Below are 12,420 nucleotides of genomic sequence, written 5' to 3'. Positions count from 1 at the left end.
TTTCATCCCGATCCAGAGGTGCATCAAATTAAATGACAGCTCCACTCAGCAAACAGCTGTTACATGATGGTATCCAAGAAGAAAGTTGGTGATGGACAAATTCAGAAATGCTTCCCCCAAAGGCAGATGATTCTTTAAAAAGTTTCAGGTCATGACCCTTGCAGAAAACACTGACGCCCAACACACTGATTCTCGGTCCAGGAAACACGGGTCTTCCAGGTTCCATGTGGCTGGGGTGTCCCAATGATGATGTTTCTGCTGTAATTAAGAGGGTCCTTTGGACTGGACAGGGAGCAGGTGGGAACTGTACACCTTCAGTCATAGTGAATGGCAGTGTAAAAGATGATCCAAATGACCTACAGGGAAGACAAACAATGTTGATGTGGCACCTGGATCTACAGAGGCCTATAAATCCACAAAATAACAATGTCAGATAAGAATGTGCACAGGGCACTCCCCAGGAGCTACCCAATGCATAACCTGCAGGAGACCTAAGTTATTTCATCAAAATCGGCTGTCTCAGATCACAGGACCGCTCCCTTATGCTCCGAAAGGGACCCTCTGAATACCCCCCTCCCCTCACCAAACAGCGCCCTAGGCCCCAGAGAGTACTGTGGGGTATACAGGTGGAATTGATACAAGTAGAGCTGGACTGTTAGCAGGTGCTCAATTTACTAACAAGTGTAAAAATAGCCTTCATTCTTTTAGCTTTCCATCAAAACAGAGATTATTATATTTTATTTTACTTTTTGTAGATGGACATGATACCTTTATTTATTTTTATGTGGTGCTGAGGATCGAACCCAGTGCCACATGCCAGGCAAGTGCTCTGCCACTGAGCCCCCACCACAGCCCAAAGCAGAGGTTCTTAAACCTTAGCTACCCTTTCAATCTCTCGGAACCTTTAAGAAAAACAGGATTTCCTGATGCCACCTCCCAAGAGATTTTTTTTTTTAATGTTTATTTTTTAGTTCCAGGTGAACACAATATCTTTATTTTGTTTTTAAATGGTACTGAGAATCGAATCCAGTGCCTCACACATGCTAGGCGAGCGCGCTACCACTTGAGCCACATCCCCAGCCCTCAAGAGATTTTATTGGTTTGGACCAGGGTCTGGACACAAGGGTAGGTGTATTAAAAAAACAAACAAACAAACAAAAAACCTTTGAATATATAATTCACATTCCAGGAAGTTTACTCTTTTTTTTTTTTAAAGCATACAGTTCAGAGGTTTTTAGTATATTCATGAAGTTGTGCAGACATCCTTACCAACTGATCCCAAAATAACTCTCCAAAAAGAGCCTGTTCCCCTGATTAGTTATTACTTCCTATTTCTCGTTCACCTCAGCCTCTGGCAGAATATATTTTCTGTCTCTATGGACTTGCCTATTTTGGACAAGTACATAAATGGTATCATACAATAAATATGGTCTTCTGTCCGGATTCTTCCACTTAGCTTTGTTTTTAAGACTCATCCATGATGTGTAGTACACATCAGGACTTATTTCCGTTTCATGGTCGAATTAATATTCTGCATGTTTTAGCTGTTATGAATGTTTTAAATAATAATGTCATATATATTTTTAAATGTTTCCCAGTTTCTCATATGTAGCCAAGGTTGAGAATCAGATGCAGAAGCAGACAATGGGGCTTAGATTTACACTTTCCAGGAGACTGTACAACATCCACATCACATCACAGGGACAGCCTGGCTCAAACATGTCCTCCAACTTCAGGAATCTTGAAAAATGGCACCTCAGTTGCGCACAGTGGCTTAGACCTATAATGCCTGTTCTTGGGAGGCTGAGACAGGATTATAAGTTCAAGGCTAATTTTGGCAATATAGTGATGTCCTGTCTCAAAAGAAAAATAAAAAAGGCTGGGGGGGCTGGGGATGTGGCTCAAGCGGTAACATGCTTGCCTGGCATGCGCAGGGTGCTGGTTTCAATCCTCAGCACCACATAAAATAAAAAAAATAAAGATGTTATGTCCAAGGAAAACTGAAAAATAAATATTAAAAAAGTTCTCTCCCTCTCTCTTTAAAAAAATAAAAAAGGCTGGGGAACTGGGGATGTAGCTAGTGGTAGAGTGCCCTAGTACTTCAGGGAAAAAAAAAAGATGGCCCCCAACCGTAGTACAACTTAACTGGTTGGCTCTATAAGAATGGTATCTCAGGAAATGAATAGAACCTGCTCTAAAACTTCCAGCTACATACCATGAACAAGGCAAAAGATGTCATAAATCCTTCTTTTGTTAGCTCCCAGGTGCCACCATATTCTTCTTCATCAATCTGTAGATAGTTGCTGAAGTAGAGGTACAGGACTCCTGCATTGATCAGGCAGAATCTGGAATGAGGGAAGACAGGCACCAAACACAAGCTTAAGCTTAGAAGACTCAAAGCTCCCACCAGCAATGTTCAGCTGCTAGAGCACTCACTGTGTTCCACAGCTCGTGTTTGTCTCTCTTACCACCAGGCAGGGATGACCTGGAGAGAAACAAGTTTTGGGCTCAGGAAAACCAGTTCAACACGTTTTCCTTCATTGTTATGAGAGCTGTGTAAGGCTCTTAATATCTGTAAAATGGGGATGCTGAAAAGTATGTGGCAGTGACAAGCAAAATACTACTTTAAAATGCCTAGACCCTCAGTGGAGCTGCCCATCTGACTGGGCTAGAGATGTAAAAAAAGACTATTTTTAGTTGCCCAGAAAACATAAAAATTAAAAAAATTTAAAGTAGGGGTTGGGAATGTAGCTAAGTGGTACAGTGCTTATCTAGTAGGCATGAAGCCCTGCGTTTGATCCCCAACACTGCAAAACAAGGAAAATTCAAAGTATACAGAAGTTTTCCAAGCCTCCTCCTCCTCCCAAAGCAAAACATAATGACTTATACCAGATGTGGGACTTCACATGACTCTAGATGAGGGGTGGCTATGGGATAAATGGTAAGCTGCTGCTTCATGTCCTCACTGCACAAGGAGCAGCACATGTCCCCTGCACTGTTCCCTAGGGCAGATATTTGGGATGTCTACCATCTGCTGCTGGTTTTGATGCACAGGTGATTACAGCAGCTCTTGTTCTATTAGGGGCCTAAGAACAGCAACTAGAGTGGAGCTGAAACCAGTGGTTTGTTAACAACCCCAAGAAAGTTTCTGACCCCCAAAACATATTTCACCAATACAGGAATTAGAATGAAGTGAGCAGAAAAAATATGACCGTTCTTATCTCTTGTTTTCTTCCCCCAACCCAGTACCGGGGATTGAACCCAGCAGTACTCTACCACTGAGCTGCATTCTCAACCCTTTTTATCTTTTATATGAGACAGAGTCTAAGATGCCCAGACTGGCCTGGGATGGTAGGCGGTTCCATCGTGCCTGGCTTCATCTCTTGTTTTCACAAAGTTTTTCTACCTTTCTTGTGATCTTTAAGTTATTTAATCGAATTTAATGGGGGATCATGTGCCTCAAGTCACATCCCTTCTGAAGACAGAGATAAAAAATGCAATGGTTGGGGTGTAGCTCAGTGGTAAAACAAGTATTTAGCATGTGCAAGGCCCCAGGTTCCAGCCCCAGAGCCAAAAGAAAAAAGCAGAAGCCAGGTTCTGTGGTGCACATATGCCTGTAATCCCAACAGCTCAAGAGGCTGAGAAAGAACTGCAAGTTCAAAGCCAGCCTCAGCAGCTCAGTGAAGCCCTGTCTCTAAGTAAAATACAAAATAGGGCTGGGGATGTGGCCCAGTGGTCAAGAGGCCCTGAGTTCAATCCCGGGTACAAAAGAAAAAAAAAAAAAAAAAGCAAGCAGAGAGAACTGGTTCCTCCTAAGGGATGAAGTGTGCACTGGTGTAAGGCAGTACAGTGGTGCCTGACAAGTGTAAACTGGCTAATGAAGGGTGAGGAGACCCTGAGGCTGAGCAAGGATGGGTAGGTAGGGTGTGCAGATTTAAGAGTCTAGTTTGAATAGTGAGAATATGGGCTTTTTCCTGAGTGAAAGGAACAGCGGTGGGAAAGACTGGTGTAGGCATGTACTCAGATTTCAGGACAGGAGGGCAAATACAGTTTGAGGACAGGATCTATGCAGTTAGCTGAATGAGGAGGTAAAAAGGGCCAAAGGCTTTAAGCCTAAAGGCCTGAGGAATACAATGGTTTCAATAACATCACCAGGGAGTCAGGAGGAACAGAGGTTTTTCTTGGACTTCAGAATATAGTTGTTGCCTTGGCCATGTTGTGGACACATACTTATCACCTGCCAGAAATCTTGAGACCCAGCCAAATCTGTTTACCTTCCTTTGATAGCTTCATTTTGGACAGACTGACTAAGTGGTTCTAGTTGGAGACTACAGATAGAAGTTCAGGTTCAGACAAAAGCTGATTTGGAGAAGAACTGTGGAGCCAAGGAGCAAGGATAGCGAGAGAGAAAAAGGCTGACAGGCCCTGCCCTCCTGGGATTACATACTAAGTAGAAATTGAAGTCACAGAAATAAAGACACTTAAATCTAATATTTGGTGGTCAAGGGAGAAGAGTAAGAAAGGTCAAAAGTTTAAAGCCTGTCTGGGTAACTTAATGAGACTCTGCCACAAAATAAAAAGGACTAGGGATATACAGCTCAGTGGGTAAAGTGCTTGCCTTGCATGCACAAGGCCCTGATTCAATACCCAGCACTACAAAGTAATTAATTAATTAATTAAAAAGGGCCGGGATATAGAGCTCCTGAGTTCAATCCCCAGTACCAAAAGAAAAAGGACTAAAAGGACCCATACTAAGCTTTAAGGATGAGTATAATTTGTTTTATAAATGAAGGAGAGTTGCACAACAACTGTGAAGACAAAGAAATTAATGTATCAGATAAGGGCTGAGAAAAGAACATGAAAAAACCTTTCACATTTTTAAAAAAAATTCTATCCTAGGGCTGGGGTGTAGCTCCATGGTAGAGCGCTTGCCTAGCTTGTGTGAAGCCCTAAATTGGATTCAACAACATGTGAAAACAAATTTTAAAAGTAAGATTAAAAATCTACCCTTGGCTGGGCACAGTGTGGCACATACCTGTAATCCCAGAAGCTGGGGAGGGGGAGGGGGGCGGAGGCAGGAGGATTGTGAGTTCAAAGCCAGCCTCAGCAAAGGCGAGACGCTAGGCAACTCAGTGAGAACCTATCTCTAAAAATAATACAAAATAGGGCTGAGGATGTGGTTCAGTGGTTGAGTGCCCCTGAGTTCAATCCCCAGTACCAAAAAAAAAAAAAAAAAAAAAAAAAAAGAGTCAATGGAATTCCTATAACTCCAGCTACTAAGGAGGCAGAGGAAGGAGGATCACAAGTTCAAGGTCAGCCTCAGCAACTTAGTATGATACTGTAAACAATAAAAAGAGCTGATGATGTAGCTCAGTGATAGAGGACCCCTGGGTTTGAACCCCAATAGTAGGAGGGAAAATTTTTTTTTTTGAAGAAGAAGCATTCACTGAGCATCTATTCTCATATGCCAAGCTCTAAGAGAGACCCAGAGGTAGGAGGCAATGGGCACTATTCCTCTCTGATAATGCAAAACCTCAGCAGGCAAAGCAAAACTGTTACCTCTCAGGCAAATTATAAATAAGGAGACCAAGGAAATGGTTTTATATTAACTGGCTCTAACTGGAGGCTATAACAGAATAAAATGAAGAGCAGCAAGCTGGGGTCTGGACAGAGGGCAGTTAAGCAGGAAGGGGAGAAGGTCACCAGAAATGAGCAACAGGGCCATCCTGCCCTAAACCAAAGCAGCTGGGTCAAACAAATAGAGAAGGAGATGTAGGGAAAAATCAAAGTACTTGGCTCTTTCAATGAGCAGGGGGAAAGTCACCAACCAAAAAGAGGGAAGAGATTTGCCTGGGGTGAGAGAAACTGGTTCTGGCTAAACAGTGTGGGACTGAATCCCAGAAAATAGGCAGTCCTGGAAGAGTGGCACCATGCACTATGGTGAGCCGACTCCCATGCATCTTGTTTCCTGTTCTCTCAACAGGTGTTTCTTTTCTTTCTTTTTTTCCTATTCTTTTCTTTCTTCCTTCCTTCCTTTCTCTCTCTCTCTTTTTTAATACTAGGAATTAAACCCAGAGGCACTTAACCACTGAGCCACATCCTCAGCCCTTATTTTGAGACAGGGTCTCCCCAGGTTGTTTAGGGCCTTGCTGATCTGCTAAGGCTTGCTTTGAACTCATGACCCTCCTGCCTCAGCCTTCTGACCTGCTGGGATTTCAGGCGTGCACCACTATGGCCAATTCAGGTCATGTTTTACCATTCTTCTTGAAGCTAGTCACGTACCAGTGGCACTGAAATAGTCATGGAGTGCCTGTGATGTACCCAAACATGACATTTAGCAATTAACTTGCATAATCTCATTTGTTTATTATTTATCTCTCTTATTGCCTTCCTTTTACTGAAGAGGAAACAGACTTAGAAAGGTAAGCTCTAAATTATGTATTATGAAAGTGGCAGACCTAGAACTTAGAACAATTTGTAAGCCTTAAACTACATGCTGCTCCAGATAGTGTGATGGAATCTCATGTTGTCCTAATCCATCCTGTCTAGGACATGAAACATCCCTTTGTCTACCACATCCACACAGTATATGCCACCTACCATACTCAGGCACTCACTCAGTAGGCATCTTGATTATCAGATTGACTGTGGCAGTACGGCAGTGCTTGTATTCAAGTAACCATAATTTTACTTACTAATGGCCCCCAAAATGAAGAAACAGTGATGCTGGCAATTTGGACATGCCAAAGAGAAGCCATAAAGTGCTTTCTTTAAACATAATCTAACATTATCACTGGAAGATAATGAATACATTACAATAAGATATTTTGAAAGAGAGAGGAAGAGACCACATTCACATAACTTTTATTACAACATATTGTTATAATTTGTTGTTTTATTTTTAGTTGTTAATCTCTCATTCTGCCTAATTTATAAACATCATCATAAATATATAAGTATAGGAAAAAACAATATACATAGCATTTAGTGCTTTTCATAGTTTCAGGCATCTACTGGAGGTCTTGAAATATATCCCATCTGGATAAGGGGGGCTATTGTACATTTCTTTTGGATTATCTTTTTCATACCAGGAACTGAACCCAGGGCACTTAACCACTGAGCCATATCCTCAGTCCTTTTTTGTATTTTATTTAGAGACAGGGTCTCACAGAGTTGCTCAGGGCCTTGCTAAGTTGCTAAGGCTGGCTTTAAACTTGTTATCCTCCAGCCTCAACCTCCCAAGCTGCTGAGATTACAGCATGCACCAATACGCCTGGTTCTTTGGGGTTATTTTCTGAGAAAACAGAAATGGGATTAAAGGCATTGCCACTGTGCCTGGCTATATTTCTATTTGTTTTTTTTTTTTAAAGAAACTTGCAGGGCTGGGGATGTGGCTCAAGCGGCAGCGTGCTCGCCCGGCATGCGTGCGGCCCGGGTTCGATCCTCAGCACCACATACAAAGATGTGTGTCCGCCGAAAACTAAAAAAAAATAAAAAATGAGGATCGAACCTGGGCCGCACGCATGCCAGGCGAGTGCGCTACAGCTTGAGCCACATCCCCAGCCCTATATTTCTATTTCAATGTTTGAAATGTATTTCATCCCTTATACCCCAAAGAAAAGGTATCGTAAGAAATAGGACTACCCTGAAACAACCAATGTGGTTTTCCATGGGAACAGGACACTTACATTGCCTGTATGAAAAGAAAAAAAGGTAAGATCCTCCATTTCAACAATAGATTGCCCAGGATTCATACTGGTGTTTACTTTCTTTCTTTCTTTTTCTTTTTTTTTTAAGGTGCTTCGGATCAAATTTAGGGCCTTGCTTATGCTGGAAAGTGTTCTATCTCTGTGCTACATCCCTGAACCCCTTATGATTCATATCTTAAGACAACTACCACACATCTTTTTAATTCAACCTGAGCACATAGACTTACTTTTATTAGCTTGTTAACAAACCGAGCCATGACAAGGGGCCGGTGTCAAGTGTGCTGCCACTGGTCAGAGGAACACAAAACCTGTAAGGTGCAGGGTGCAATGGTGCACACCTGTACAACCAGTTATGCAAGAGGTTGATGCAGAAGGATCAAAGTTCAAGGCCAGCCTGGACAACTTATTGAAACCCTGTCTCAAAATAAAAAAAATATAAAAGGTTGGGGATATAGCTCCAGTGATAGATGCTGCCTCACAAGAGCAAGGTCCTGGGTTTGATCTGAAGTAACACACACACACACACACACACACACACACACACACTCCCAAGTAGCAATGGCCCTTTCTATAAAAGGAAACAAAACCTCTATTTAAATAGAAATATAGCCAGACACAGTAGCATATACCTTTAATCCCAGGCCCTCAGGAGGCTGATGAAGGAGGACTTCAAGTGCCAGGCCAGCTGTGACAACTTAGCAAGTGTGTCAAGTGTGCTGCCACTGGCCAGAGGAGCACAAAACCTGTAAGGTGCAGAGTGCAGTGGTGCACACCTGTACAACCAGTTATGCAAGAGGTTGATGCAGAAGGATCACAAGTTCAAAATAAAAAATAAAAAGGACTTGGGGATGTAGCTCAAAGGTAAGAGACATCCCCTAAGTTCAATCTCCAATACCAATAAATAAATAAATAAATAAGGAAATGTAGTCAAGCTGGATGGCATACAATTGTAATCCTGGCTACTCAGAGGAGGTTGGGGCAAGAGGACTGCAAGTGTAAGGCTAACCTTGGAACTCAGGAAGACCCTGTCTTAAAAAAAACTAAAAAAGTGTGGGGAGGGGGTGTGCTGCTGCTGGTGCTGCTAGGGATGCAGTTAGTTCAGTGGTAAAGTGCTCCTGGGTTTAATCCCCAGTATGAAAGAGGGTGGTGGTGGTGGGGGGAAACAAACCATAAAAATGCAAGACTTGGGCTGGGGTTGTGGCTCAGAGGTAGAGCGCATGCAAGGCTCTGGTTCAATCCTCAGCACCACATAAAAATAAATTTTTTAAAGGTATTGTGTCCAAATACAACTAAAAATTAAATATTTAAAAAAAATGTAAGACTTACCCTGCGATTCCCAAGAAACCTCTCAATGGTAAAACTCCCCAAATGACACCCAGCACCACAGCGATGATCTGTCGGAACCAGTAGATCACATCTAAAAATTCATCCTGTAGAAAAAACAAATAATGCATCCATTATCTGAAGTGGTGCCATAGCTATAAGTGGGGAAACAAAAAAAAAAAGAAAAAACTTTCTGCTAAACACATCTTTCAGGGAATGGTATGTAATTCCTGCATCACCTCTTATGTACACTAAAATGTGGCAGGCAACAATATAGTCATCTTAAATGATTACTTCCAGAGCCTGTGCTCTACATTAAAATTCTAAAGGTCATTTGCTTTTTTTTTTTCCTTTTTTTTTAAAGCTGTATAAATAAAATAACTTGTAACGACATGACTTTAATAATAATTGTGCTACTGGCCACATGTAACTCTTAGCTGACCAGGAAGACCTACATAGTCCTTGGGTAGAAGAGCTATTAACCTAGTAAGTACCACCTTTTTATACATGGGATTTTTGAGTAAGTCACAGAAGATCGGAAATAAAATTGTTGGAGGCAGGTGACAGTATGGCTAAATTCCACAGAAGGAAACAGAAGACTCAGGTTTCTGAATTGCCCTAGATTTCAAAAACCAGTCCTTATACCAAGAAAGACAGAAATGACACAGCAGATCATCAAGAGACAGCAGATTTTGCAAGAGCTGGGCAGGGCTGGGGGCAGGACAAGGGCACCTTTGGGAAGTCCCTACCATCCCCCCTTACCGGAACTCAAGGAAGGAAAACGCAACTTCAACAGTCCAGAAAAAAACAATGAAAAGACTGCAAATATAACATTTTTTTCAGACTACCTGGAATCAAGTTGTTGTGATAGCCCCTCCAGATATATCATGGAGCAGAGTTAGGAAACATCCATTCAGCTTCTCTGTATGTGACCAGTAAGAACATCCTGAAACCCCAACCATTTATTACATATATCTGGTATTAATTCCTTTTTTTTAAAAAATAATTTTTTAAAACATTTGTTTTTTAGGTGTAGATGGACACGACCCAATACCTTTATTTCTATGTGGTGCTGAGGATCGAACCCGGGTCCCACCCATGCTAGGCGAGAGCTCTACCGCTGAGCCACAATCCCAGCCCCCAATATATATATTTAATTGTAAGTGGACACAATACTATCTATCATCTATCTATCTATCTATCTATCTATCTATCTATCTATTTATGTCTTGGTGACCGAACCCAGTGCTCAGGCTTGCTAGGCAAGCGCTCTACTTTTCTCTTACACATTAACCCCAAAAAGTGATCGCAGACTCATACTCATTAAGTATTCAGTATTTCTCACTCAACAACTAAGCCATAGCAGCTCACCATTAAGCGCGCCTCAGTACGTTCTAAACTTTGATGCATCATGGCACGACCCACTTCAGTGACTGATTGAGTACTGGGGGATTATGCATGGAGGATACCTGGCACAGGTAGTATTGAGGACTAGTCTGGTATCGTTACTGTCTGTGCTAACTTTCTCAATATTGAACTGGGAGTAAAAGGCGGAGGCTTAATCGAAGCTCACTCACGCCAAGCGGGCACTTGCCCTGCCGGCAGATGACAATTCTGCCCCCATTTCACAACTCCCACGTGACCAGGCGGCTTCATCCAGAAGCGAGCCCTGCTGTCAAGCCGGTGCCCGCCAAGTTCGCCCCGGCAGCCGCGGGGCGCCGACCCCACCATCCCACCCTATCGCGCCCGGGCGGGGACAGGCCCAGGCCCACCAGGCCGTCCCCTCAGCCCCAGCCGACTCCTCGAACTTGCGCCTTCGCCAGGCCCCCCCGCACCTTGTCCTCCCAGGCCGCGTCGCTCCGCAGCACTTTGCTCCAGACTGAGACTTTGAGGGCCCCGTTGGCCAGCTGCGGCTGAGGCGGCTCCTCCTTCCGCCGCCCGCCGCTCATCCTCCAGTCGCGCCGCCCGGGCCGGGCCTGGGGCGCGCGGGCCGAGCCAAAAGTAGTCGGAGTCTGATGTCGCGAGTCACGGCGCGCGGTGCGGCGGCGGCAGCCGCAGGTTCAGCGGTCCGGTCCTTCAGCGCGCTGCGAATCCTCTCACTTAGCCAAGCTGCCGGGCTTTGCTCGCTCCACCGAGCAGGCGCCGCGGAGGGAGGGGCAGCGCCGCGCTTCATGCGCTCCCGTCGACGTGCCCACGCAACCAATCGGGAAGCACGCAGTTGTCCGAGCGAAAGAACGGCCATCGCCTGGGCGCAGGCGCACTGCGCGAGGCGGAAGTGACGGTAAGCTTCCGTCCGACGTGCGGTAGGGTGAGAGGGAAGGGACAACACTTGCGGGGAGGTGTCACGAGCGCACGGAGGCGCTGTGGAGATTGAGGAACCGCAACAGAGGGGAGAGCAGAGGTTGGACATGAGCGTCGCCCAGTCAGTTACAGCTAGTCCCTTGAGCCACCGGCTGGAGCGGCCCTTCTTTCTTGAGGCGGCCTTGCCACCCTCCCGCCTGCAGAACCGAGATCTTACCCCCCTGGGAGTCCCACGCTGCCCTCGGGATCATTCTTCCCTGAACCTACAAGTTCTGCAGGACCTTGTTCAAGATGTTAACTCTTAGTTGTGACAGCTTAGCGTCGTAACTTGCCCGGCACCTTCTGTTGGCAAATGTGAACCATCAGACCCCAAGAGAGGAAATAATTTCTAAGGCAAATTGGAACAAGCTGAGATCTCTTCGGGGATATAGGACGGAGAAGACACTTTATTAGGTATCAGGATATCTGACTGTTCATCTATTGTGCCCTCTCTACGTGCTACTTCACAAAGTGTATTTCTGACCAGCAGCAGCTGCATCTGCTCACCCTAGACCTACTCAATCAGAAATTCTGGGAATGGGTCCCTTATCGAAAGTATCGGTGTTTTAACAAGCCCTGCAGGTGGTGCCACGCACAGTGTGCCATGAAGTGAATTGAGAGATCAAGACACATCACTTCTGTGCAGTGCGTTTATAGAGGCCAAGTAACTTGCCTGGAATCTCTCTCAGTCGTTGGATCTGATTAAAATCTGCTCTCTTAACTTTTTTTTTTTTTTTTTTTTTGTACCAGGGATTGAACCCAGGGCGCTTAACTCCAGCCCTTTTTTATATTTTAAAAAAATTTTTTAAATTTTTTTTTACTTGTCGGTGGACCTTTATTTTTGTTTATATACTGTGCTGAGAATTGAACCAGTGCCTCACAAGTGCTAGGCAAGCCCTCTACCACTGAGCTACAACTCCAGACCCCTTTTTTATATTTTATTAGAGACAAGGTCTCGCTAAGTTGCTTAGGGCCTTGCTACATTGCTGAGGCTGGATTTGAATTTGCAGTCTTCCTGCCTCAGCCTCCTGAGTCGCTGGGATTACGG

At 44.2% G+C, this 12,420-nt stretch overlaps 1 protein-coding gene across 1 annotated transcript; it reads right to left on the bottom strand.

The window, feature by feature from the left end:
- Positions 1-66: 66 nt before the first annotated feature.
- On the bottom strand, positions 67-11,203 carry Rab5if (RAB5 interacting factor). The gene is made up of 4 exons (XM_026383184.2): positions 10,868-11,203; positions 9,036-9,139; positions 2,216-2,345; positions 67-356 (listed from the first exon to the last, which is right to left on the bottom strand). The coding sequence occupies exons 1-4, from the start codon at positions 10,979-10,981 to the stop codon at positions 315-317; spliced, it is 390 nt and encodes a 129-aa protein (XP_026238969.1). The 5' UTR covers positions 10,982-11,203; the 3' UTR covers positions 67-314.
- Positions 11,204-12,420: the final 1,217 nt, after the last annotated feature.

The sequence above is a fragment of the Urocitellus parryii genome, chromosome 6 (genome assembly GCF_045843805.1).
Source record: "Urocitellus parryii isolate mUroPar1 chromosome 6, mUroPar1.hap1, whole genome shotgun sequence".
NCBI lineage: Eukaryota > Metazoa > Chordata > Mammalia > Rodentia > Sciuridae > Urocitellus > Urocitellus parryii.
The sequence above is the reverse complement of the archived record's forward strand: the minus strand, read 5'-3'. Positions and strand labels throughout refer to the sequence as shown.